Source organism: Zalophus californianus, chromosome 1, assembly GCF_009762305.2.
Source record: "Zalophus californianus isolate mZalCal1 chromosome 1, mZalCal1.pri.v2, whole genome shotgun sequence".
NCBI lineage: Eukaryota > Metazoa > Chordata > Mammalia > Carnivora > Otariidae > Zalophus > Zalophus californianus.
The window spans coordinates 213,413,249-213,440,819 of NC_045595.1; the positions used below are offsets into that span (position 1 = coordinate 213,413,249).

At 60.3% G+C, this 27,571-nt stretch overlaps 1 protein-coding gene across 2 annotated transcripts; it reads left to right on the forward strand.

The window, feature by feature from the left end:
* The first annotated feature begins 705 nt into the window (after nucleotides 1-705).
* On the forward strand, nucleotides 706-27,066 carry PDXK (pyridoxal kinase). 2 transcript variants are annotated; one of them, XM_027584099.2, is made up of 11 exons: nucleotides 714-943; nucleotides 12,068-12,122; nucleotides 18,205-18,309; nucleotides 18,892-18,975; nucleotides 19,993-20,039; nucleotides 20,709-20,794; nucleotides 21,775-21,820; nucleotides 24,111-24,222; nucleotides 24,741-24,877; nucleotides 26,516-26,582; nucleotides 26,863-27,066. In XM_027584099.2, exons 1-11 carry the CDS (start codon nucleotides 857-859, stop codon nucleotides 26,973-26,975), a joined length of 939 nt encoding a protein of 312 aa, XP_027439900.1. In that variant the 5' UTR covers nucleotides 714-856; the 3' UTR covers nucleotides 26,976-27,066. The 2 variants fall into 2 exon arrangements, with proteins under 2 accessions (XP_035583705.1, XP_027439900.1); XM_035727812.1 differs by lacking the exon at nucleotides 18,892-18,975 and having other exon boundaries at nucleotides 706-943.
* Nucleotides 27,067-27,571: the final 505 nt, after the last annotated feature.

The following is a 27,571-nucleotide window of genomic DNA, read 5'->3' on the forward strand; positions in this document are numbered from 1 at the left end:
GCCTCAGCCCCGCGGAGGTGGGAGTGGGAGGTGGAGGGCGGGGTAGTGACTGCTGGGGAGTCGGGGGGACGGGACTCGTGCTTAATGGCGGGCTCTGAAGGTGGAGGTGGGGCGGGCGGTGGTGCGTGGGCACCCTGCAGCGGGAGGGTCGGCCACGTGTCCAGGGCTGGAGGGGACCGGGCGCCTCGGGGTCCCCAAGGGTGTCATGGCACCGCGGAGATGTCCTACCCCCAGGCTTCTGCGGGGGGGTGAGGGGTGGGGGCGGCACGACCGGCCGCTCCCGGTCCCCTAGACGGGCGCCCCGGGAGCGCAGGGCTGGCGCCGGTCCGCACGGGGGCCGGAGGGGCGGCCCCTGGCGCTGCGGGGGGTTCGACGGCCCTGACGCCCCTGGGGTGGGCAGCGGGCACCGCGGGGCGGGAAAGTCCCGCGGCGCGGGCCGGCCAAGTCGCACGCGCTCCGGGTCAGAGGCCGGCGGACCTCAGACAGTGAATGAGCGACGCGACGGTGCCCTGGCCGGGTGGACCGAGAACCACCCCCACGCCCGGCGTCCGGCCCCGCGGCTGCCCCGCCCACGCGCCGGGAGCGCGAGTGACGCCGCCGCCGCCGCCGCCGCCGCCCGGGCCCAACGGGGCGCGGCTCCGGCTTTCCCGGTCCCCGGGCGGGGCTGCGCGGAAGCCCCGCCCCCACCCCACCCCCCGCGCCGAGCGGGACCGGCGGTTCCCGGCCGCGCTGAGGTCACAAGGAGGCGGCCTGGCGCCCGAAGCGAGCGCCTGCGCCGAGCGGAGCCGAGCGGAACCCAGCGAGGGGCGGACACGCGGACGCCCGCTCGGCCCCGCGCCGCCGCGGCAGGCCCGGCATGGAGGCGGAGTGCCGGGTGCTCTCCATCCAGAGCCACGTCGTCCGCGGCTACGTGGGCAACCGGGCGGCCACGTTCCCGCTGCAGGTAAGCGCCTACAGCCGGCCCGGCTTACGTAACCGGCCGGGGTCCCCGCATGAGGGCCCGCGGCGGGGCGCCCGCCGCCGAGCCCCGTGACCTTGGCCCGGCCCGCGCTCCGCCGCTGCTGGAGCACCGGGGGCCCCTGCGCGGAGCGGGCGCCCGCCGAGCGTCAAGGCCCCCGCGCGTGAGCTGTGGCGCACTCGCCACCCGCGCCCCTGCCCGCAGCGGGCGGCCGGGGGCTCCCTGCCGACGTGAGAATGCGGCGGGCTGCCTCCTGACCCTGCCCCGGGGGCGCAGGAGGAGGGACGGAAGGCAGGTGTTCGCAGGGCTCACCTGCCGCGAGGGGGAGGAGCAAGCTCGCGGACTCTGGCTCCCGGGGGCCAGGGTGGGTCCCACCTTGCGGAGGACTCTTCTGGGGGGTGGTCGCCAAGGAGGCGGATGGGGCAGAGAAGGCCTCCCTGCAGGTGTTGGCTCTGAAGAAGAAAAGCCCAGAGACCGATTCAGGCCCGTACCCTTTTGGCTTTAGAAGCTGCGTTTCAAATGTTTTATAGCCTTTACTTAATGGTGGGCTTCCCTCCCTCCTCTCTTGCCTGTCCTTAATGGGTCTCCCAGGCCAGGTACCCACTGCTTCCTGCTGCGGCCCCAAGGTTATGGCTGGGTGGCCCTTGGAGGGGCAGAAGGAGGCCTGGATGCGGTGGGCTTTCATGCCAGGCCAGAGGCAATACCAGGGTGACGGGCACTTCCCTGCCTTGCCTGCCCAGCAGGAGTGCTGGGGGTGGCCACAGCAAGGTCGTGGCTCTCCTGGACTAACCACCTTTGGCCTGTTGTCCCTGGCCTGCACCCCCGGGGGCAGGAAGCAGGTGTGGCTGGGCCACTGCGTGCCCCCTCGCTCCTTGGAGTAGGGTGGATTGTGTGGGCAGGGTCACTGGAGTGGTCCTGTGCTTGGGGAGAAAGGTGCAGGGTCTCTGAAGCAGGAGCCCACCGGGAAGGCAGGACCAGGCAGGGCTCTTGAGAACAGCTTCAGCCTGCTGTCCCAGTGGTAGGAGCAGCCCTCGCCCTTCTTAGCCAGGGAGCCATGGGAGCTGGCCTTGGCAGAGGTGTGCAGGACCCCTGCTGGCTTCCCTGTGTCCCGTGCCCAGTCCCTCCTCCCGGTCCATCCACACCCACTCTCCTCTTTCTCCCTGCACTGGGCACACCGTTCCCCTCCTCAGCTCACCTGGGTCCTCCAGGGATGCACCCTTGTTCCTTCCAGGCTTCATCTGTAGAATGGGCATGACGCCGACTCCCAAGTTGTTTTAGGGCCAGGGGAGATGGGGTGTGTGAACATCTCTTGGAGTTGCTGGCTACTGAATGAGGTGGGTCGGCATGCCCGGGGCGCTGTGCTCACCCACCACCGTGCAGGAGGACCAGACAGGAAGATAGGGCTGGGTGGCACCTAAGTGTGCCTGGGGCATCTCGTGGAGGCTGGGGCCTCTGCCGGGAGGGGATGTGGGTTGGGTTTTCAGTTACTTACCTGTGTGTGTTTTTTGCCCTAATTTCCTCCTCTTTCTCCTAATTACCGGAATAAGATATAGTGTCGGGGGATGGAGAGGGCTGAGGAGGGGAGAAGGCCAGGGGCGGTGGTCCTCCAAACATGCTCCCCCCAAGCTGGACCCCAAACAGGGCAATGTCAGTGTGTTCGGGCGGCTGTAACAAAGTACCGCAGGCCGGGCAGCTCAAACAGCAGGTGTTTACGGTCCCTCAGTTCTGGAGACTGGAGTCCAAGATAAAGGTGTCAGCACGGCGGTGTCTGCGTGGCGTGTGGATGCTGTGTTCACTTGGTTCCTCCGTGCGTGTCTGTGACCTGATCTCAGGGACACCGGTCAGATTGCATCAGAGCACCTGGTGACCTTATTCTACCTTAATTATCTCTTTAAAGATTCTGTCTTCAAATACAGTCACATTCTGAGGTGCTGGGGGCCAGGGTTTCAACATAGGAATTTGGGGAACACAATTCAGCCCACAATGAGAACAATTTCCAGAAATTTCTTAGTTCACTGGACACACTTAGTGCTTCCTTGAGCAGAGTCTAGATTTCTTACCAGCCTGCAAATGCTTGTTTTGGCCCCGGTTGCTTAGCTCTGGGAGGATCAAACACTTAGTACTGCAGGGTGCTCCACAGGGTCCCATGCGGACGTTTTGCTCCCCACCCCACCCCCACCCCCATCTGTGCACCGCTGGAGCAGAGCCAGGCAGTGAGAGGGGTGGGGATGGCTGCCGAGTGACCTCGGACCAGCCTTAGCACAGGACGGGCTGGGTTGGACAGAGCCTGGAATAGGCTTGGAGGCCCGCACTTGCACGCTCCAGCAGGGGTCCTGAAGGGAATCATCCTGGAACGCCCAGAGTTGTGCTCAGTGGCGGGTATGTTCTCAGTTTGGTCGATCCGGTGGAGCTAGGCTAAGGCAGGCTTGTGCACGCAGCTGAGTGTGGGAAGAGAACTTAGCAAGGGCAGCAGGAGGTGGGCCCTGGCTGGGCCCCACAGATTCGGAGAGACCGGAGAAGCCCCTGTGGGGACTGGCTTGCTGTCCCTTTGTCTTGGAGTTCCGGCTCAGGGACGGGGCACTGCCGACTGAGGCTTTCCAAGCCTCGTGTGCACAGTGAGAACAGTACTCCTGGCAGTCAGCTGGGGCCTCGCTCCCGGGGCACTGCCCGGACGGAGCTCTGCCAGTGGTGGTGGGGGGCCCGTTCCTGGGGTGCTCCCGCCGCTGCACCGTGAGTGTGGTACAGACGTGTGCTGGCTGGAGGCCTGCAAGGCTGGGCTTCAGGACCCTGGTTCCCAAACTGCTTCTTGCCGGGTCCCCAAAACGCACCGCTTGCCGTCTCAGGCAGGCAGCCCATGAGCAGCCGCCCTCCCTGGGCAGAGAAAAATGTCAGATGAAACAGAGGAGCAGAACCTTGACCCTGTTTTTAAATTTTGTTTTCAGGCCGAGTCCAAAGTATATTCTAGTGACCAGTGACAGAGGAGGTAGGACATCAGGCGGGATGACCCCATGTTTGCAGAGCAAGGAGGGAGTAAGGGTATGGTCTTCATGGCCCTGTCCGTGGAGAGAGGGCTGCCAAATCAAGGCCAGACAGGCCGGTGATGCATCAGGGGCGCCTCCCTGTGCACGGCTGGGCCTTCCTGCTGCTCTGGCCTTCGATTCTGGGGCCAGGAAAGAGCAAGGAAGGGTAAGGCGGGGTGAGATGAAGTGCAGCCCGGCCCCTGCTGCCTCCCACACCAGACACTGGTGGGGCTGCCTCCTCTCGGAAATTGGAAACCTAATGTTCTCCCGGGCCCGGCGGTACGGTCCGAGCGAGCCGGCTGCGTGTATGTCTGCATGTTGGATCAGCAGCGCCTACTGTGGGGAGCGGAGGTCCCAGAATCCCCCAGGCAGCCGCGCCACCTGCTTCTGAGATATCGTGGTGAAGTTACAGCAGATCTGCGAGCCTTGGGGTGGCGTGAGTGTCCTGGGGCCAGTCTCCCAAGTGCTGCAGACTGGGGGGATTAAAACCACAGAGATCCTCTCGCCGCGCTGGGGGCCAGAAGCTGAAGTCAGGGTGTTGGTGGAGCCGCATGACATCTGAGGGCTCCAGGGGAGGAGCCTTCCTTGCCATGGACAGGTGGGATCTCTGTGCTGGGGTGGGGGCATCACTGGAGGGTCACAGTGGAGAGGTGCGGCCTTGAAAGGTCACCTCCAGTAGCCTTGAGAATCTGACTTGGGCTTTTGCCTAAAACCCACTTAAATCCCATGTTGGGATCTCCATGACAGTGTGGGGGTGGCAGGGAGTCGTTTATTTCCAGCTTTTCACTTTCAAGAACCCCTGGAGCCTCGAGGTGGCCTTCTTCAGAGGAAGATCTTGACATTTTTTCCTTAGCACTCCTAGGATAGAAGGGCCTTCTGCAGCAGAACTGCATTTGGTAAGAATGTCACCCTGCCCCCTTTAGAAGACATGGTTTTTGCCTTAATGTTTTTCCTGGTGATGCCCATGTTGGCAGACAGTACAACACCGCTGACATGTGGACATTCACATCCTTGGAGGTGGTGTGTTGGGTTTGGAACACGTCCAAGTGTGTTCTGGAATGTTCCTTGTGCTCCAGGACACGTAGCTCTGCTTGCTTCACTTCCTGCCAGTTGTCATGATTCCTGTTGCCCCAGCCTCTGGAAGTCCTCGGGCTGGTCGGGAATGTGCCAGTCCTGCAACCGAGGTGTGGCTTTTGCTGTTTCCCCAAGAAGGTCCAGAATTGCTTAATTTCTAGATTTCCTAACTCTCTTTCTTGGTTTGGGACTAAGGTTTCTGTTGTTCCTCTTTGCTTGTCATGGAGAAAGCAAGAACTTAATTGGTCGCATTTTCCGATCTTTTCCCCCGCCGTGTCTGCGTACGTGTGTGTGTGTGATGAGTATGTGGGCGTGTGTGTGTGTGTGTGTGTGTGTGTGTGTGTGTGTGTGTGTGTGCGCGCGCGCACGCGCGCTGTCCTGTGAGTGGGGCCCTGGCTCTGGGTAGCACTGTGCTCTCGGGAAGGGAGAGTGTGTCTGTGCGCAGGGGGCTTACGTGACCCGGGGGCCGTCGGCTTTGTGGCTCATGGGCTTGGTCATCCCCGGGGCACACCTGTGTGGAACTTCTGAGCTAGAACCAGCCCGTTCTGCTCACACAGCTGTGTGGAAGAGTGACACCGGGGAACAGAATAAATGATGGAGTTTCTCAAGAAGAAAGGAGGCAGGCGTGGGGCCCCGGGCCATGTGGTAGCATCACGTGGTTGGCCCAGGGGGGCAATGCCTCTCTTCCCTGCCCACCCAGAGCAGCCGCCCTGTTCCCTGTCCGTACCTGGGTGCTGCCGGGAGACCCCTTCTCTTAGGGCGTTGTAGCGCAGCCCAGCCCCCAGCAGAACCCGGTCGCTAGCACACGGACCCTGTGCAGGCCTGGCAGGGGGGCGTGGGGTGTGCTTTGAGCAGCACGGGGGTCCAGGGCTGTGACAGCTGAGGCCGGGGCGCACACGTGGGCAGAGAGAGCCGTGGGACCGCAGGCGAGCTGCCGGCCGCCTCAGGGATGGAGGGCTGTTTCCCGTTGGAGGTCAGAGGACAGTGGACGTGGGTAGAGCTGAACTGCGGGGCTGAGTAGTCACAGGAGGCGGGCAGGACAGTGGGCACTCAGCCCCGAGGCTGATCAGGATGCCCTCAGTCACATGACACTCTGGCGTCTCTCTTTCCTAATTCTCATTTCCTGTAGAAGCAGCTCCAGGTCTTGCAAAACAGCCATAGTGAGGATTCTTGAAGACAGTGACCCCCCTCCCCCAGAGGAACTGGGGTGGTCTGGGCAGGGTGGGGGAGCTGTGCTGGAATATTCCAGAGCTTCCCCACTCCTGCTGTTCTGAGTGCTCTGCATCCCTGCGAGGGCGGATCGCCTGCCGAGCTGCTGAGTTAATGACCGCGTCTTGCGTGGCTGTCAGCAGAGTGGGTTGACGATGCGGCAGTGAGGGGGATCTGGCCGCAGAGAACATGAGTCAGCCGCCCAGGGCCCCTCCCCAGGGGCTGGCTGGGGAGAGGGAGTGTGCCTTGTTGTGGGGGCTGCTGGGCCAGGGCTCCGGGTTTTTTCTGAAACGGGAGTTTGGGCTTGCTGGTGGAGCCCGAGGCTGGGGCTTTGGCCATGCCAGCCTTCATCCTGCGGTTCATGGATGGTGGACGCGTCCTAGGAGCTCACGGTCGGTGGGGCGCCCCAGAACCCTAAACCACCCCCGAGTCCGGGGGCTGCGGCAGAGGCTGAGAAGGCAAGGATCCGCACGAGGTCTCGGGGGCTTGAGACAAAGGTAGTCTACGTTCAGGACATCTGCTCACAGAGATATGGGGGTTTCAGAGCTTTTGGGGGGATCAGAACATGGGCAGCAGCTCTGCAGCCAAAATATGGAATCATGGCGTGCGGGACAGGCAGCCAGGGGGCTTCTGCAGGCTGGGGTTTCATGGGTACACCTGGGGGCTTGGGGGGGTGAGGACCATCACGCAGGCCTGGACTAGGTGGTGCGAACAGAGACGAGGCTGCCAGCCCGGTGCTGCTGGGAGGACGGGACTCTGCCTGTGGGCGGGGAGCAGCAAGAGTGGGTGGGGGCCATGGTCCCCCTCCCGTGGCAAGGCTTTTCTTCAGCTGTCCTTCCTGGGCCGAACAGCATTTCTTCCTCTTTTTCTTTCTTGAAGTATCTTTTGCATCTCTCCACTGTGTGCTGCTGGTGTGCTCGTAGATGTTTAAAGAGTGGGGGGTGGCGGAGGCTGATTCCTGTGTGTGTGCCCGTTTCCGCGGTGACCGCACACTGCCCGCGCCAGTGGAAGAGGTGTGTGCGCGGTGGCCCCCGTTATGGGGGATCCTGCCGTAGCCCAGTCGCTCAGGAGCGAGCTCACTGTAAGAGGTGGTGAAGTAATTAGGGAGGCTGGGGCTAGGCAAGTTGTTACATTTGTTTTTCATATGTTTCATGTAAGTTTTGTGACTCTGGCGTTAGGGACAGTTCCACATGAGACGGTCTTGCACCCCTTCCCTCCTCCAGAGGCGAATGCCCCTTCTGTTCCTCCACCCAAACACCTGCTTCCACAGCGCCCCTGTAGTGAGAGTGGACTCCACGGGGTGATCTCCCTGGGGCCCCAGGCCGTGATCGCAGGAGAGCGATCCCCCTCCATGGGGCCACCCACACGCAAATGGGGTTGTGCGGGTGGGCACGGTCGCTGGGCCCGTCTTTAGGCTCCCGTCTCCCCAGGTGCCGTGGGCTCCACCGTTCGCCGCGGCACGATGTGACTCTCACCCACGAGAATACAGACAGGCAGTGCCGTCCCTTAAGTTGGCCTGACACGGGGTTAGTCTTGTCCCTCCGCGGAGCCCACGGGGCACGAGGGACTGTTCCCATGGAATGGGACTCACGCGAAGTCTGTCCGGGGACAGGAGTTTGGAGGTGCGCCGCACACAGAGCAGACGGTGAGCGTGGCTGGGGAGAACCCAGACCACCCGCCCCAACGCTCACCGTGCATCCGGGACACTGCAAGGGACTCCTGGACCCAGAATCAGTCTGTGTGCGGCTCCCCCCGGGGCCCGGGAAGAGGCGGGGGCAGCAGGGTCCTGTCCAGAAGTGGGGACCAGAGCAGTTACCTCCACGGAGGATTTATTAGGTATCAACCGGGTACCACTGTCCCCCGCTTTCCGGAAATTCACAGTAGCCACTTCACTTGTACAAATGGCCTACTGCATGACTACCTCTTTACGCTAACCAGGGGAAACCTGGAGAGGATTTTTGCTTTTATGGAAAAACCATTACTGTACTGACGCAGGCCCTTCATTAAAGCGGAACGGAGCAATGTGAACTTCTAGAAAGCATGGGGTGCCCCTCACTTTCGGCTGCTTTGGCTTGCCCCAGGTTCCCGAGGGCCGCCTGCTTTCGGAAAGCGCGGGAAACCTGCATTCCGAGCCGCGGGGTCTTCGTGGAGGCACCTGCGTGGCCCCGCACCTGGCACCTTCCGGAAGCCGCCGTGCGGCCAGCGGGAAACTGGGAGCGGCGCTGGGCCCGCAGGGGCGTGTGGGGAGGGGCTCTGCCTGGGGTGCGAGCCCACTGGACGGGGCGGGGCCGCCGCGGCACCCGCTGGCTGGGTAGTCGGCCTGCGCCTGCGCAGTGGCATGCCCGCGGTGGTGCGTGCCCTGCGCGCAGCACGTGCACTGAGTAATAAGCCGCGTCTGCTTTCGCTGTTGAAGTGGAGAAGCGGGCCCTGGCCCGGGGCTCAGCTCACTGTTGTTCAGAAGCGCGAAATAGGGACTTCATTCTCCGATCGGTTTGCCAGCTTCAAAGGATTAATTATCTACACGTCCAAAAGCACTGGAGCAGGATGGGTTTTGGCAGGGGTTTCAGGATTTGTGTCACGGTCGCTTCAAAGCTGTTTCTTTAGACTTGATTAGAATCCTAAGGGATATGAAGCAGCGCTGGCTGAAGCTGGGGACAGGAGTGTGTGCATCGAGCAGGCAAATTTGCAAAGGGCCAGTTTTAACTGTAGTTTAACGAGACTGGTGATTTGTATTTTATTTAAGTTCTGATAATATCTGCTTAAATATTTTGGAGAGGCTTGTTAGATAGAGATCACAGGGGTGTAGCTCGTGAGCGATCACAGAGGGAGCTCGCCTGTGGGCCCCCCGCCATGGACAGCGGGGAGTGTGAGCAGCACCCAGACGTCCACTCCCCGCCCCCAGCTGCCCGAGCAGCCTCTGCAGACCAGCAGAGCAGTGGGGCGCAGCTCTGAAGGTTCAGGGGAGCCTTGGAGGGTGGGGTGCGTGGTGTTGGGGTGAGTGGGGGAAGAGGCTGGGACGTCATTGGTGTGCAGGAGAGGGAGGGGACGGCCAGGGACTGGCCACCCACGGCCCTTGGGCTCCTGTCCTCATTGTCTCTCCCACACGCCCGCCAGGCTTTCTCCTTGCATCTCCCCACCCCTCCGCTGTCTCCTTCTCCGGCATAGTCCACGGGACAGCAGCCCACCCCATGCGGCTCCTCTGTAGGAACTGAGGTTTCAGTGTCCCTGTGCCCTGTGGACTATCTGTGCGTCTCCGAAGTTTGTGGAAATCTCTCACGCGCGTCCCCTGTCCTGTCTCGTGGACCAGTGTCATAAAAGGCTCCTTTGTTCTTTCTCATTTTCCTGGGGTTGGGGAGGGAGAAGAGTCCAAAAGTCAGCAGGCTGGGTGAACCTGACGGCATTTGGTTCATGGGGGTGTTAACACTGTGAGGCCTCCTTCCCCTCCTTCCCCTGCGGCCACACCCGCTCTTCCATCAGCAGCTGGGCTCACGCGGCTCCGACGTCCCACACCCCCTCCGGGCGGCTGTCCTGGCCCTTCCGTGGGTGCCTCCCGGTGTTCCACTGCTTGTGTGTGGCTGGTGTGGCTGGGGTCTCCCGGCAGCCCGTGGGCGGCCTCAGCCCTGGGTGTGAACTGAGACCTGGCCCGGGGTGGGAGGGAGTAGAGGGGAGACGCCACGCGCACTGGGGGTCTGGAGCAGGGGGCCGGTGAGACAGACACCAGCGAAGGTGTGGCAGATGTGTCAGCAGATACTCATTAGGCCCTGCTCTGTCCCCACGTGTCCTGAAGAACAGGCTCGTGCCCTGCTGGAGCCCCTGCCCGTCCCAGGGGGCAGCTGTGCAGGCATGGTGGGACTGGGGGCCGGTGTGGCAGAGGAGCCCTGGGGGCCACAGAGGGAGCAGGTGTGGTGGGGCTGGGAGCACTGAGGAGAGGTGAGGAGACAGGATCCTTCCAGGCTGACGGGCCGGCCCCTTGGTGGCCTCATGCAGGCAGGTGCTGGTTGCTGGCACGGGCCCAGCGCCAACCCCAGAGGGAGCTGTGTGCGGGGACAGAGGGGGTCAAGGAGGGCTGTGCTTCCCCAGGAAGGGGTGACACGGAGACTCTGAGAGATCGTGTTGGCCTGGGCAGGACCCGGCAGGGGTGGCACAAAGCAGGCAGAGACGGGGAGACAGGTGCCGGCACGAGGTGAGCTCGGGCCGCCGGGTTTCCAGGCAAGGCTGGTTGTGCCGCACTCATGCCCGCGGGGGCAGGGTTTTCCTGGTCCGGCCTGTCCCAGCTGTGGGCCCTCCCGCAGTGCCGGGTGCCAGGGGGACAGCCGTGCTCTCAACGGGGGCAGAATCCAAATTAACACCTGTCTGTCGTGACATGGTTTCACATGGCTCCAGAGTCAGGGCTGGCCACGAGCCTGTCTGGACTCGAGTATCCCATAGACAGGTTGTGGTTGGAGCCCATGTGTGAGCCCCGCCGCCCGCCCCCTAGCCTGCCTCATTCACACGGGTGGGGGGCACAGAAGGAAGGCCTGAGTGAGGGCAGCCCTGTGCCACTGGCCCCAGGGCCCCACCCCTTGCTCTCGTTGGGGGCCTGCCTGGTTCCCACGGGTCTGGAGGACTTGGGCAGGCCCTGGTACACCGCTCACACTGATGAGGCTTTGGTTTGCTCCTGGGTGTTTGGGCCTCACCTTGTGGTGGCTGGCAGCTCACGGCTTTACCCTCACCCCGAGCCACAGAGACCTTTGTGCAGTACGGGGCAGACTTCCTCAGGCAGCTGGCTCTGGGAGGGATGAGGGACACAGTGGATGCTCTGAGAGCTGTCAAGGGTCCGTGTAGCAGGGCCCTGGTCCTGGGTCTGTCTGCAATGAGGCCAGCCAGGGCCAGCTGGGAGGGTCAGGTGGAAGAAGTCGGTGGGGCTTGGCAAGGACCCAGGGCCAGCGTAGGACACAAAGGCCGAGGGATGGGCTGGGCATTGTCCTGATGCCCACCGCCTCTGACGGTCAGGGGTCACGGGAAGGGCCCCACAGATAATGTGGCTCGTCCCCCAGGGGGCTCCGCAGCCGTCTTGTTGCCTGAGTGAATCCATCCATACCTGCCTGTTAAATGTGCAGAAACGGGAAAGGTGAGCAAAAGGAAAGATTGCTCTGGGATTTGCCACTTGACCGGCAAACAGCTGTCCACACTGGCTTGGGGAGGCATCTGGGCTGTTTGGGACATAACCTTTCTTCCCCTTCATTGAAGGAGGAGCTCTTACTTTTTATAAACTTCCTTTTTTACTCCGTGGCACCTGGAACCTGCCTGCAGTCACCTGTTCCCTGTGCTGTGAGGCGCGTGCCCAGCTGTGGTGCAGCCACAGGGCGGCCACCCGCCCCCCAGGCCGGGTCAGCGTGGCTCCGCACTGAGGTGTCCCGCCTTGCAGCAAGCGGGCCAGGGCTGAAGTGCCCCGGAGGCTCGAGAGCCAGGCTCCTGGGGACGGAGTGGCCAGCTGTGCCGTCCAGCGGGGAGCCCTTGGCCCCACCCCCCCAGAGGGGTCGTGGCCTCAAACCCACATTCTCGAAACAAAGAGGGCCTCACAGCCCTCTCTCCGTGTCTGAACAGATGGACGCCTCGCTGTCTTGCACTTTCAAGCGTTTTCACTTGGCAGGACTTCCAAGGCTTGGCCCTCTAAGCTGGTGGCGCCCCGACATGCTTCCAGACGCAGCCCCTCACCAGACACACATAGCACCGAGGCGCAGACGTTGAACCCAACTCAGGGAGAGCCTCCTGCCTGCCCGCGGGGTCCTGGCTCTCTCACACTTGGTCCTTCTCTGTCTCGCAGGTTTTGGGATTTGAGATCGACGCGCTGAACTCTGTCCAGTTTTCCAACCACACAGGTAAGGCATTGTTGGCCTGAGCAGGCACCGAAGAGCGGAATGTGGGCCGGAGAAAGGGCCTTTAGAAATCTGGGGGCCCCACCCCTCACCTGACGGTCAGGAGGTGGAGCCGGAGGGACCGCCCAGCATGTGAGGGGCGGAGGGGGCTAGGCTGGCCTGGCCTTGGGTGTGGACGCTGCATTTGAATCTCAGCCCGGTTGCTTGAAGCTGAGTGACCCGGTGCAGGTTGCGGGAGCCTCCCGGCACCTCAGTCTCCTCTGTGAAACAGGGACCTGCTCCTAGCACCTGCTGCGGGGCCGAGCCCTCTTCCAGGTGGCCGCGGGCCGTGAGCAGGGCCCCGTGTGTGCATGTGCCACTGGTGGACGGCGAAAGTAGGTCCTGATTTTCTCTGTTAAAAACCAGCGCCTCAGAAACTCACGTGGTGCTGTTGGTCTCAGCGCAGGGGGCACAAGGACACCTGTGCACAGAGGCTTTGAAACAGAACTGCTAACTCTAGGGCCCGTGAGGGACACTGCCCTCAGAAAGGCCCCGAGTTGTCGGGACAAGCTTCCTGAGCCCGCTCCCCACACCCCCTGGCCCCACGGCCTCGAGAGCGGCCTCCCCTATGACCCCACAGTGCCGTAGAGGCAGGGGCATGAGGCCATCCCCTTCCTGGAAACACCCCAACATCGCGTCTCCTGAAGTTACTCTGAGCGCAGACAGAACCGCAGGAGCCCAGAACGTTCTGAAGAGCGCCAGCAGCGTGTGCGGGTGTGCCTCAGCCCAACACGCCTAGGAAAGATAGCCTGTAGCTCTCTGGTGTGGCTTTTCTTGGAAGGGACGGGGTATCATGAGTCATGACCTGAGGGGAAGAACGACATTTGGGATTCGGAAGAAAACAGTTCTCACCGAAAGCCCTTCCCTCCTTTTGCTTTGCTGAGGGTTCTGGGTGCTGAGAAATTGGGAGAAGCCCCGAGAAGTTTAAGTCGATTCAGCGAACTTCCCTGAACCCCACAGTTTCTTTCTTTCTCTTTTATTTTTTTAAGATTTTATTTATTTATTTGACCGAGACACAGGGAGAGAGGGAACACAAGGAGGGGGAGTGGGAGAGGGAGAAGCAGGCCTCCCGCGGAGCAGGGAGCCCGATGTAGGGCTCGATCCCAGGACCCCGGGATCGTGACATGAGTCGACCGCAGACGCTCAACGACTGAGCCGCCCGGGCGCCCCAATCCCACAGGTTCTGTTGGCTGTTTTAACCACCTTCCTTGTTGTTTGTTTAAGTAAATGAGCCAAACCGGCTTGGCCACTAAATGTTGGAGTTAAATTCATTGCTAAATATCACATGGTGCCATAATCAGCATCGGTTCAACAGAAGCCAAGAAACTGCCGCTGCACTTTGCACAGATCCCAGGCTGAGGGAGGGGGTCTCGGGGGGCTTCGGGAGCACGCAGCTGCCTTCTGGGCTCCCACAGAGCCTCTTCAGTTGGTGGTGGACTGACCATCCCAAGGGGTCCTCTGACCCTGGTGCAGAAGGGGTGGATGAAGACCGGACCCTCGAGTGTGTGCAGCCCATGCAGGTGCAGGGGGTAGTCAGGGCCAGAGGGGGTGGGGGCTTCCCGTCCTGTGCTTCCTGGCAGGGCCCCCACCCCAGCCTCTGGATGCCATGCGGTGCCTGCCTGGTCAGGGGGCCCCTCAGGCAGTTCCTGGCCGGCAGTGACCCCGAGCACCCCCACTTGGGCTCAGCAGGGCTGTCTATGCAGCCTGATCCCAGATCTCAGGTGTTCAGTCCTGGGCTTTGGACCCAGAAGTATTTAAGGTCTGTTTTTTTTTTTTTTATCTTGCTCTCTCTATCTTTTTTTTTTCTAAAGATAGATGAAGAGTGTGGTTGTGAAGTCAGGGGGTGGGGCAGAGGGAGAGGAGAGAATCCTTTTTTTTTTTTTAAAGATTTTAAGATTTTATGTGTTTATTTGAGAGAGAGCGCAGCAGGGGGAGGGGCAGAGGGAGAGAGACAGCAGACTCCCCGCTGAGCACGGAGCCCGACACAGGGCTCTATCTCACAACCTTGAGACCATGACCTGAGCCGAAATCAAGAGTTGGATGCTCAACCAACAGAGCCACCTGGGTGCCCCCGTTTTTACCTTTTTATTTAATTTTTATTTTTAAAATTTTTTTAAAAGAGATTTTATTTATTTATTTACTTGGAGCATGAGCAGAGGCAGAGGGGGAGAGAATCTCACGCAGACTCCCCACCGAGCACAGAGCCCGGCGAGGGGCTCGATCCCATGACCCTGAGATCATGACCTGAACCGAAACCACAAGTCACTTCTGACTGCACCACCCAGGCGCCCCATTACCTCTTTGTAAAAAGAACCTGGAGCACTCACTGTGAACAGGTACCCATTAAGGCCTGTGTATGCGGGGAGAAAGTCACTGCACCACCTGTCCCCATCTGTGAGCGTCCTTGCCCAGCACTGAGCCGCTCCAGCTGTCTGGCCAAGGCCTCGCTGTTGTGCTGTTTCCACCATGTGGTCCTACTGTGTACTCAGTGCTTGGCTCACACCGTGCATGACTGGCCAAAACATTTCAACCACATGCCGTCTGTACCCTGCTCGATGAGCGGTCCCCTGGATCACACGCGGGGACCCCTGAGCAATGCCTGGTCACTGCAGAGGCCTCTGAACGCGGCCGCCCACACTGCTTGTTTCCTGGGGTCGGGTCCGTGTGGGGACGTTTCGAGCAGCTCTGTTCCCAAGTACGCAGTCCTGTGAGCTGTGATCCGCTCTTCCAGGTCAGAAAGCCCTTCTTGTTTTATTTTTTTAATTTTAATTTTTTTTAAGATTTTATTTATTTGAGGGGGAGAGAGAGAGCGTGCGCACACAGCAGGGGGAGCAGCAGAGGGAAAGGGAGAAGCAGGCTCCCCACTGAGCAGGGAGTCCGATGCGGGACTCGATCCCAGGACCCCAGGATCATGGCCTGAGCCGAAGGCAGACGCTTAACTGACTGAGCCACCCAGGCGCCTGACCTTTTTTTGAGCAACACCTTTCTTATATTTATGTGCCATCAAGTTAATTCACCTGGTGAGGTGTGTAGTTCGGTGGTTGCTAGTACACTCACAGAGGGAGCGTTTTCACTGCTCCGGGAAACTGTACCAGAGTAACTCCCTGACCCTCACCTTGCCCCCCTCCTCCTGGCTGCTGGACCACTCATCTCTCATTCTCCTCGGATCTGCCCGTTCTGGAGATTTCATATAAACAGAATCACACGATAGGTGACCTTTAGTGTCTGACTTCTTCCACTGAGCCTCATGTTCTCCAGGCTCATCCGTGTGGTAGAGTGTTCCTGTGTGTCACTCCTGGTCATGGCTGAGTAATAGTCTGTCACAGTACGGACAGACCACGCTTTGCTTCTCTGTCCATTTGTTGATCGGCACGGGTTTATGAATCATGGCTGTTAGGAATGCTGCTGGGGGCACCCGGGTGGCTCAGTCGGGTGAGCATCTGAGTCTTGATTTTGGCGCAGGCCATGATCTCAGGGTCGTGAGATTGAGCCCCACGTCGGGCTCTACACTCAGCGCTTGAGATTCTCTCCCTCTGCCCCTCCCCCCCTCAAATAAATAAATCAGTCTTTAGAAACAATGAGTGCTGCTGTTGTGAACATCTTTGTGCACATGTCAGTGTTCTCCCAGTGGATAGACCCAGGAGCACACTTGCTGGATCGGTTAGTAGCTCTGTGTTTGATCACGTGAACGACTGCCAGACTGTTCTCCACGCCGGCTGTACCACTTTTCGGCCCCACCTCAAAGTCTAAGAGCTCATCCCCTTCAGGACATCCTGTTTGACTTGTCTTCATCTTTTGCATTCTAGTCAGCCTAGTGGTGCGAATGGAATGTGTTAAAAAACGAAATTCAACCAAGTAAATTTGCAGATCTAATTGGTTTTGTTAAATGATTCATGAATCGGGCAGCATCCCATCTGGCAAGTAGAGGGGAGCTCCACTGAGCTGAACCGAAGAGAGGTTTTTAAGGACTTATTTATTGATTTTAGAGAAAGAGGGAGAGAGACAGAGTGTGGGGGGAGTGGCAGAGGCAGAGAGAATCCCCGGCAGACCCTGCACTGAGCGTGGAGCCCGATATGGGGCTCTCTCTCATGACCCTGAGATCATGACCTGAGCTGACACCAAGAGTCAGAGGCTTAACTGACAGCACCACCCAGGCACCCCTGAAAGAAAGGTTTTTAAAGGCAGAGAGAGCATTAAAAAAAAAAAGAAGAAGAAGAAAAGAATGTACTAGCAGGGAATACCTTACTTGGGCAAGACAGTCCCTCTAAGGGGAGCAGGGGGTCTATCAGCCAGTTTCCCAGGGTTGAAACTGCAGTTAGCTTCGGTATTAAGTCTTGGTTTACCTACTTGAGGTCTTCACATAAGTGACACCATTCCCAAATGTTTCTTTGAACAGAGCTCATTGTGGTTCGAGTCAGAAATGGCTGTAGATCAGGGCGCCTGGGTGGCTCAGTTGGTTAAGCGTCTGCCTTCAGCTCAGGTCATGATCCCAGGGTCCTGGGATCGAGTCCCGTGTTGGGCTCCCTGCTCAGCAGGGAGCCTGCTTCTCCCTCTCCCTCTGATGCTCCCCCGGTTTGTGCTCTCTCCCTGTCAAATAAATAAATAAAATCTTTAAAAAAAGAGAAAAAAGGCCACAGATTGAGGCCGGAGAGGCTCCATCCTGGGTGAGCAGGTTTTCCAGAGTAGGGCTGGCACACTTTCCCTGTTAAGGGCCAGATAACAAATAACTGGGGCTTGGCACCTTCTGTGCACTCGCGGTGTGAAAGCAGCCAGAGACCACACGTAAAGGACGGGATGCAGCTAAGGTCCAATAAAACTGGAGCTTTATTAACAGACACTGAAAATGGAGTTTCATAGAATTCTCACAAGTCATAGAGTATTACTCTTTTTTTTCCCCCAACCATGTAAAAACGTAAAAGCTCATTTTCAGCTTGGAGGCCACACAAAAGCACGCAGCAGGCCAGATTAGGCTCACGGGGCCTGGTTTGTTGACCCCTACTTTGGGTCCGCGTTTCTCGGATTTGCGGTGGATAAGAACCGGCTGGGGCCTTGCTAAACCTGAGTGCCGGGCCCGGGAATCTGCGTTTCAGATGAGCCCCCAGGGGTGCTGGTGCTGCCAGGCTCAGAGACCCCACTGGGGAGAGGAAGGGTGATGTGCTTTGGAGGAGGGAGGCTTTGGGAGCTCAAGGGTCAGAGGGACATTCCTAGGGGTTCAGGATAGCCACAGTGTGCCAGGGGCCCCCAGGACCACCCCCAGACCTGGCAGTTCGCGAGGGGACCTCCCAGGGCAAAAGCTGGTGGGGAGAAGTGAGACGCCAGGCCCACGCTCCAGAGCCACCAAGTTTTCATGGGTGAGCTGCAGGGTGTCTGCGGTGTGGCCCCAGCCCTCGGCCTGCGTGGGCAGGGGTCCTCCTGCGTGGCAGGGGGTGCCCTAGGAGTCCCATTGGCAGCATGCTCACTGCCTGTGTGCCTGGAGCGAGCAGGGCACCCCGAGAACCCAGGTCACATCTGGCTCTTGGTCAGAGCTCGACCCGAGACCGGCTCCGGTTGCAGCTGAGTCTTGCAGGGCTGGGGTGGCGGGACGTGACGGGCCCTGCCTACCGAGCGTTCGGCCTGGATGGGGGACGTGCACAGCAGAGACTGGCAGAGCGAGCACCCCACGCCCCCCACGCACCCCATAATTCAGGGAGAAGGCCACAGCTGTGTCTAGTGTGTCAGCACGCCAGCTTGGAGAGCTGACCGTCCTTGTGGCGCCGGATCGGTTCTGGAGGGTGCGGGCGCTGGGAGGGGGACGCCTGGTGTCAGCAGTCAGAACTCCGGGGGCATACGAGCCAGGGGTGTTTGCGGGTGGGTGCTGAGGCTGATGGTGTCAGGGCAGGGAGCCACTGAAGCGCGGCATCTCGGGCCTTGCATCAGCCCCCGGGGAGAGCACTGTCCCCTGGCCTCATCGAGCGATGGTCTGGGCCGCGGCGGGCCGCTGGGTGAGGCTGTGTCTCGCACACCTGCCCTGGGTGTCAAGGGCCTGAACGTTGTGCTCTCCCCACAGGCTATGCACACTGGAAGGGTCAAGTGCTGAACTCAGATGAGCTCCATGAGCTCTACGAGGGCCTGAAGCTGAACAACGTGAACAAATATGACTACGTGCTCACAGGTGAGTCCGCGGGAGCTGGGTGCTGGTCCCTGTGTGCCTCGCTCTAGCGGGGGGTGGGCTCGGCCCTGGTCCCGGCCTCCTTCAAGGACAATGGCCTTTGCCACCCGAGTGACCGCCAGGCCCCCGTAGCAGGACCTTGGGGGTCCCGGCCACATGGCGCTCACTCAGATGGGCCATGCTGTGTCACCACACTACTGGGGCCATGTGGGGGACACGTGGGGGTGAAAACACCTAGGTCAGCCACCTACTGCCAACCTGTTGCATTGGTTCCTTAGTCAAGTTTATGGTAAAAATATATATTTGTATTTATGTAGTTAGAAGGGAACATGCTTATTGAAAATGGAAAAGACAAAAGAGGGAAAGTGTTCCTTGTACACTCTCACTTACAGCTTCTTCCGTTCACTTAACACTTCTGGGAAATGCCTGGTGTCCCCTCAGTGACTGCAGACGTTGGGGACACTTTGCGCCCTGCCCACCGTTCTCTGGAGCAGAGTGGCTTTGGTGGTGCTCTTTCTCCTTGGGCGTGGTCAGTTGCTGTGAGCCTTCTGTTTTATGAGGGTTGCCCGGATTTCCCTCCCAAAGGTTACACGAGGGACAAGTCCTTCCTGGCCTCGGTGGTGGACATCGTGCAGGAGCTGAAGAAGCAGAACTCCAAGCTGGTGTATGGTGGGTGCCGGGCCATCACCTCCTCAGGCAGGGTGGACCTGCGGCCCTTGAGTGGTGGCTTGGTCTCCTTCCTTCTGGCGCCCCTCCTTCCCATTCTACCTCCCCCAGCCTGTAAGCTTTGAATGTGCTGGGCGTGCAGGGCTGTGTGCCTTCAGGGCTCTGGAAAGGGTTCAGAACGTCTTCACAGTGACCCTGGTGTCTGTGGGGACAGTTAAGAGAAGTGGGTTGCATACGTGCGGTAATCCGTGTCCGCGTGTGGAGGCTGGAGAGGCCAGACCCTGCGGTTGGGGTATGTGTGGCCACTGTTGGCCCTAGAGAGGGTGGCGGAGGGTGTGGATGTCCCGGGTGGGGCCTGCCTAGTGAGGGTGGACATGCCAGGTGGGGCCCGGCTGTGGAGGGCGAGGCTGAGGCACAGCTGAGGGGCATGCCAGGCCTGTCTGTCCCTAGCCCCAGGCCGCCACACCAGCCCCTAGGGTGTCTGCCCCCCTAAGGCCTCTCCTGCTAAGAGACATGGAAGATTCGGGTTTCTCTTTCCCCCTGGGACTCAGACGTGCACATTCAGGGCTCTGCAGGGCCCCCCGACGTGTGTGACACTTCCTACATCCAGGAGGGAACTCCAGTGGCCTGACGTGGGGGTGCAGGTGTCCCAGGTGTAGAGGCCAGTCCCCCCCCTCAGTTGGTCTGATGCCAGGTCCCACACTGCGGCCCACTGCCCAAAGGGAACGAGCTTGTATGGGGACAGGCGACACTGGCCTCAGCCAGGAGGAGCGCATGGAACTGCTCTTCTGTGTCCCTCTCTCGAAAAAGGTGCAAATGATGGTCAGGTAGAAATCAGAGCATTCAGTCGTCTCGGATGACAAAACACAGAACGCTAGGTGACAAGGCGACTGAAGGTAGGAGGCGCTTTTCCCACGCTGTTAGCTGCGTACGTCAAATTTAACAAGGAAAAGAAATGTTAAGGGCTCTCACCCTGTTGGGAGCAGCGATTGTTAATAGATGCCCTTTGTGTCTCCACAGTGTGCGACCCGGTGATGGGTGACGAATGGAATGGCCAAGGCTCCATGGTTAGTGACTTCACGCGTGTGCTTCCACACATGGGACACTGCACACGTCCTGTGTCATCCTCACCCGGAAGTAAGGGTTGGCAGACAGGGTTTCCCGTGAAGGACCAGAGAGCAGATACTTGGGGCCCTGTGATCCGCTGTATCAAAAAGCAGCCCCGGGCATCTGGCTGGCTCAGCTGGTGGAGCAGTGTGCAGCTCTTGATCTCAGGGTCATGAGTTCGAGCCCCATGTTGGGTATAGAGATGACTTAAAAATAAGATCTTTTAAGGAAAAAAAGCCACAGTTTGCAAAGGAACAGACATGGCCATTTCCTAATAAAATTGCACGTATGGACACTGAAACGTGAATTTCCTATAACTTCTGTGTGTCACAAATGTTATTTTTTTACCTTTCCCCCCAAACACATAAGAGCAGACGGGCCGTAGCTTCCCGCCCCTGACGTCACGTAGAGCAGGGGATGCCATCCAGTGAGGAAGGTGGAAATCCACCGGCGAGGATCACCCTGTGGCTCCCAGAGAGACCTAGGCCGGGAGGGATCGCAGGGCGTCAGCCCGTGCCGGCCGCGCAGCACCCCTGTTGCGGGCCCCCACCTGGACCACGGGGCTCCTCGGCAAACATGCTCTCCTCTGTGCGCATCAGCCTGTGTCCCTTGTCGCCCTTTTCCTTTAGTACGTTCCAGAGGATCTCCTTCCCGTTTACAAAGAGAAGGTTGTGCCGGTTGCAGACATTATAACCCCCAACCAGTTTGAGGCTGAGTAAGTAATCTGAAACCACTACAGCTTTCAGACCTCCTCACGGGGCTTGCCGGTCAGGAAGGCCCTGCCTCAGAGCAGAGCAGAGATCTGGCAGCAGGGTGGGGGACGGGCCATTCTGCCTGGGGGTGCCCTGGCCCGACAACAGCAGCAGGTGGTCATTTCACCCCAAGTCCTGGGATCACGCTGACCCCTAGCCATTTTCCTGAGCAGCAAGAGCCTTTGGGGACAGAGAGGGGAGGAGCTGAGGGCACATGTGGGTGACACAGGTCACGGGTTGGAGAGCCCATGCTAGCTGATGCAGGGGACCATCCTGGCACTCCAAAATCCACATCCCAAATCTCTACATGAGATTAAAAGGAGTCAGCCGGGCCCTCGTGGTAGCGAGCTTCTGGGCCTTTCTCGGACCGCGGGGCCACCTGATGAAGAACTAGTGCGGGGAGTAGGGGTGGGTAATGAGCAGGACCTGGTGCCGTGGGGCGTGTAACTGAGTGTCCACATGGGTTCATCTCTGCCACAGTGCAGTTTCTTGGACCATCAGTGGGGTTCCCCCTGTCTCTGAGGCTGCCTTTTGAAGGAGGGGTGGGTGGGGTGCTTGGACTCCTAGGGACGTGGGGTCCCTGACCTGGCCCGTCCATCCTGGAGGATGGCAGCTCACCCCAAGGACCCTGAACCCTTGGTGGACCTGTGTGAGAGCGGTATGTTAACCATTTGCAGTTTGCATTTTGCATTTTGAGTTTCAGTGGACATCAGTCACTCTCATGGGCCACTGAGGGGCCATGTGTTACTGTCCCTTGCTGTGGTTAAATTTTACTTTCGGCTGGTCCTTAGCCACGTCGCGGTGGTGACCAGGTCTGTGATGGCCAGCAGACACTGAGCTCCTACGGGGATGGGAGCGGGTTACCAGTGCCATAGTAGCTCTGGGGATGTTTCCAGCAGGACCCAGAGAAGCAAGGGCTCACCTATGCTCACCTGTCTTACAGGTTACTGAGTGGCAGGAAGATCCACAGTCAAGAAGAAGCGTTAGCGGTAAGACCTCCCAAGGCCTGGCATGGGACAAGTGGCACCGTGTGTGGTGGGGAGGGGATGGCTGTATGCCCTTGGGGGTGGGGGGTGGGCACCCAGGTGGCTGGCATCCTGGTTCCCGCCGCCAGCCAGCAGGGGCTGAGGGATGTGTTGTAAATTCCCCGGGGCCCCCTGCACCTCTAATGTGCATCTGGGTCTGGGCTGACCCGCTGCCTGCTCTGCTCGTAGCAGGTGCCTGGAGGGGGGCTTCTGGGGCGGCCACAGCAGAGTGCCACACACCAGACAGCTGAGAACAGAAGTGTCTTCTCTGCGGCCCCGGGGGCCAGGAGTCCGAGATCAGGGCGTTGGTGGGACTGTTCTCGGCCTAAATCAGTGGGGAGGAACCATTCCTTGCCTGTCTCCCAGCTTCTGGTGTCCCTGGGTTTGTAAACCCACCGCCAGGCTCTGCCTCTGTCTTCAGTGGCCTCCCGTTGGTGCGTGTGTGTCCCCCTCTCTTTCTGAGGACACGGGGCAGATCAGATCCAGGCCCATGCTGGTGACCTCGTCTTGGCCTGCTTGAATCTGCGCAGACCCTGTTTCCAAAGCAGGAAACAGGAGACACTCCAGGGTTGTGGGCCGAGGGTCTGGGAGACACAGCCTAGCACGCAACAGTCGCAGCATTTCCTGCGCGCTTGCTGTGTGCCCAGTACCGAGAGTCCCGCGCACCCGTGACCCGTGTGTGTGCACGGGAGGTCCGCCCTCCGGACGAGTGTGCCATCGCCCCAGCCGGTGTAGACAGAGAAGAAGAGCCCAGAAACCATCTGTGCCAGGCGAGGTCCGGCAGAGACCAGCAAGAGGGCGTGCGCGTGGCTGGCACGTGGGGGTGTTGATGTGTGCGTATGCACGTAGGTGCGGTGCTGTGCTGTCTGGGCACACGTGTGCAGGTGTCTGTGTGCACGAGGAGGCTTATACAGGGTGTTGGCTTGCACCTTTGGGGCCAGGTGGGCACATCCGGGACCCGCCGCAGGGCCCACTGACGGGAGAGGCCGCCTGGAAGTGAGGCAGGTAGGGTTTCTTCTCTGAAGTTCTTTTCAACTTTCCCCCGTGGAACTTGTTGCTGGCCTGTCATGTAGCCTTAGATGGAGTTCCTGGGCCACGTGCCCGAGCGGCGGACCGGGTCCGGCACAGCAGGGCGCTCCGCCGTCCATGGCTGGGCCCCGTCAGAGCTGTGGCCTCTCTCCGTCAGGAGGCAGATCCGAGTAGCGGGCCCAGGCACGGGCGCGGCAGGCCCGAGGGGCTGTGGAGCCTCTGTCTCCCCCGCGTGCGGACGGAACGGCGGTGCCGCCCTCTCCGCTCTGAGGGCCCCCGCACCCTGGGGCCCCAGAGTCAGGTGCCCGACGCAGCCGCACGCGCCGAGAGTTCGAGGCGGTGCTTTGGGTGGACGCGCCCCACGCGTGAGGCCGGGAACGCACGGCCCGCAGCCTGCGCGGGGCTCTGGAGCAGAGCGTGCCGCCTGAGCGGCCACGAGCCCCGGTCTGAGGCTGTTGCTCCAGGACGGCAGGGCCCTCCTCCAGCCGCGACGGGAGAGCTCCTCGGTGGGAGGTCACCGCCGCGTGACTCCCTGGCCGGTTTTCTCCCCGGCTCCTAGGCCCAGGGCTGAGGAGGGTCGTGGCACAGCCACATGGGGTGACGCGGGGGACCCTTCCGCTGGGCCAGGGGAGCCTGAGTGGGGATCCGCACTGGCCCCAGGAGTGGAAAGCCCGAATGCCAGTGCCCACTTCAGGGTCCACATGAGAGCCTTTCCGGGTCTCCGAGTGACCCCCAGCGGGCGGGCGGCCTAGCGGCTAGCTGCCTCCTCCCTGAGCCCCCATTCCCTGAGAGTAGCACGCCCCTCGGGCTAGGCCAGCACTCTCCTGAGCCCCCGGTTTACCCAGTGGGTGTCTCGTCCCAAGGCCTGTGTCCTGGGAGGGCTTGATGGGCTGTGTGGAGCCAGATGAGAAAAGACAGCCCATCCGGGGCGGGGTTGGCACCTTCCTCTGAATGGGAGTGCAGCTGGGTGTGGGGTCCAGCAGAGGTACGGCTTCAGGCTTCAGGCAGAGGGCATGGGGCTGGTGGCTCCCACCTGACAAGCTGCCACTCAGCACGCACGGGCTGTTTCCTCACGTTCAGAGCCTCTGGTCTCCACTCCGTCAAGCCAAGCCCGGTTAAAGTGCATTCTTGGCACAAGGGCCGGTGGTGCCTGGCTGCTCGGGCAACTGGGAGCCCTGGCAAAGGTGGCCAAGGTGCGGCTGATGCACCCCCTGTGCCCTGGCAGGTCATGGACGAGCTGCACGCGATGGGCCCTGACACGGTGGTCATCACCAGCTCCAACCTGTCCTCCCCGAGGGGCAGTGACTACCTGACTGCGCTGGGGAGCCAGAGGATTCGTAAGTTCTGGGGGAGCCTGTGGGGCCTCACGTGTCGATCGTTAATCATGTAAATGCCACCTGAGTTGGTGTTTCTGCACAGTGCCAAAACGACACACGAGGTCGGGGTCACACTCGCTGCCCCAGAGGGCACGCGGCCTTCTCACCACTCCCTCTGTGTCTGTGGGAGAGCATGCCCCACGCCCCATGCACTCCCGCACACACCCACCCATTTCAGTGAGTCCACGGTCCCTGTGGCTCTAGGCGCCCTCGTTACTCCTCCGGCCGTGGGTTCCCTCTGCATCCTGTCGCAGGTGCTGGTCCCTTTGTGCCATGCCCCCCCAGGCCATCCTGCCGGGGGTTCCAGTATCCACATGCCTCCTGGGGATGGGGCGTCTGGCCCAGTGAGCCCCTGAGAGGCAACGCTGGCCCCCTCCTTGCCACCGTGCAAGGGAGAAGTGGGGAGGGGGGCAGGCCAGTCCCCCGTCCTCTGCTGGCCCAGGGTGTTAGGGCCCACTGGCCGCGTTCTCCTCCTCCAGGGAAACCCGATGGCTCTGTGGTGACAGAACGCATCCGCATGGAGATGCACAAGGTCGATGCGGTCTTTGTGGGCACCGGGGACCTCTTCGCCGCCATGCTCCTGGCGTGGACGCACAAACACCCCAACAACCTCAAGGTCAGCAGGATGAGCCCCTCCCTGCAGGGATGATCTGGGTGCTGCAGGGCCTTAAACAGGAGGACTGCGTACATCACGCTGGGGTCGCCTGGGTCCAGCTACGGGGCCGTCCTGAGCCAGATGAGGTCCCGGGGCTGTGAGCCAAGGCCTGAGAGGGGTCGTTGTGGCCTCAGTGAGTCTGTAACTAGGAGCATCTCCCAGGAGAGCAGCCCAGTCAGCGTTTGCCCTGAAATGTCATTGCCCCAGTGACTCGATAGACTCAGAGGCTGGGAGTCCCCTCCGAGGGATGAGGGACGGGGCTCCGAGGTCAGACTCGAGAGACGTCTGTGTGTCCATCTCACCCCCCACTCCCCACACCACGTGTAAAAGTCCACAAATGCATGTGTGTAGAGAGAAGGCCGTTTTGCACAGGCATTGCTGGGCGAGGGGAGCAGTTGCTGCTGATCTGGTAAATTGGGGTGTGGGGTGTCGGGGGTCTTTCCCGTGTGTTCTGTCGTGAAGCTCAGGAGTGACAGCCGCATTCTCTGACCTCTTTCGGCACCACGTGCAGTATAGTTGCTCTATGACATCAGTCATGCTGTGTCTTCCTGCGGCATTGTTAGAACCACAGAACTGGAGACCCGCTGTGCACAAGGCCACCCCAGCCGTTGGGCCCCTCTCTGCATAATATGGTGGCAGAAGAGGAGGCCCCCATCTCTGGAATGTGCACAGGAGGGGCAGCTGTGAGGGGTGCTTAAGAGAGACAAAGCATGCCTCATCTGTGCTGGGTCCACTGGAGGAAGGAGGAACTTCGAGCTGGGATCTGGAAGTGGGTTCCCCTCAAGCTGTCTTTACTGGATACCAGCAGGGGCCCCGTCTCCCCCCGGGGGCAGGCGCGTACCCTCCCTATGACATCAAGTCCCACTTGTACCACGCAGGGCTTGGGCAGAGCCCGGCCCCTCTTGCCTACAGGGCTCAGGGACAGGTGCTGTGATGTGAAGCCCTAATGTGCTGTGTCCTGGCCGGTGCCCCCCCCGGCCCCCGACACCCAGGGATGAGGGTGAGCACAGACCTGCTGTTTCAGTTGGCAGCCGTGGGCGTTCCGTCTGGTACAGGGCACCTTGGCCAGCTGGTGCCCAGTGGAGGCCTTGCTGCTGGGCTGCCTGAGGCTAAATCCAGGTTCAGCACAGCCCTGGGTCCCGGAATTGGGTGGGAGGGCGTTCCACTCACTTCCCCAGCTCCTGCGAAGCCCTGAGTCTTTGACTTTGATATGCCAGCAAGCAATGACCTTGGCCAACTCTGGGGTAGGAACTCTTTTCTGTGTAGATTCTTTACAACTACTTCATTCCGGAAACACTTGTATTAAGCACCTACTGTACGCCAGACAAAATCGACAGGTCCTAAGTCTCAGCCCTTCCCCAGAGTACACGGGCCAGAGGGAGGCGGTTAATTTTAGCACGCAGGCATTTGCCCAGCTCTCCCAGGATCTTTGTGGTGAGCCATCCCAGGGTGGGGAGCATGTGATGGTAAAGCCAGTGCCTTGGTGACTTGGGGTGGAGACAGTGCTGTGGACGCAGAAGACCCCATCCGGACTCTGGGCATCATGGGAATGGGGGAGCCACAAGGTGTGTGTGTCTCCTGTGCCCCCCTTCCCCACAGGTGGCCTGTGAGAAGACCGTGTCTGCCATGCACCACGTTCTGCAGCGGACCATCAAATGTGCAAAAGGTACCTCCTGGCGAGGGCCAAGGGTGCGTGAGGTGGCTGGCACTTAGAGCAGAGGCGGGGAGCGGGAGAGACAGCTCTGGTGCTGGCAGCAGGGTCTCTGAGGCTCCTGCCGCCACCTCTGGCCTTGGCACAGGGGCAGGGGCCAGCCTGTGGAGTGTGAGCCCGGGATGGGAACTCCAGAGGTGATGTGGGCTGTCAGGGCTCACTCAGGCAAGGGAAGGGGGAAGGAACGTCGGGCTAGCTTCTGCTCTGTCCCTGTCATTGACGCTTTGTCCTATAGCCCAGGCAGCAGGGGGGCTGAGGCCCAGCCCGGCGCAGCTGGAGCTGAAGATGGTCCAGAGCAAAAAGGACATCGAGAACCCGGAGATCGTGGTCCAGGCCACAGTGCTGTGAGGCCCGTGTTCCGCACCCCAGTGCACGGCGTGTGGCGTCTCCCTTGTCGTCCTGTGAAAATGTAGCGTCTGCCTTAGAGCTGTGACTGAAACTTGGTCTTTTTTCCTTTATGAGTGTCCGGCATCAACTGGTCTTATTGTGAAAATGTGCTGGTCGTGCTTTTCAAAAGTAACAAAGCAATCACAGAAATCTGTAATTTGGGGAACGCGGCCCCCCGCGGCTCTACTGTTGGGGTGCGGTGAGTCCCGTCCCGAGTGGGCTGGGGCTGCGGAAGCCCGGGCTCTGTGTGTCCCCAAGGAAGACTTGGGTCTTAGCCATTTGCGTCTGGAAGAATTATGCCAAATCTCTGTGTTGTCTTTCTGACCTGACCCTCTCTGCTCCCACTTCAGACATTTTGTTTGTCACTTAGCTGTTGGGTAGGTCACCAGGGAAGGTTTCCCTGCGGGGACAGATTGACAGCAGCTGGCCCGGCACACCCAGGCACTGTGCAGTCGTGCTGGGGGGCACCTTTCCAGGACCCTGAACATTCAGACTGGTCTGCATGTGTCATGCCCATCTGTGGGCCCAGGGACCTGCTGGGTGACGTGATGGAGACG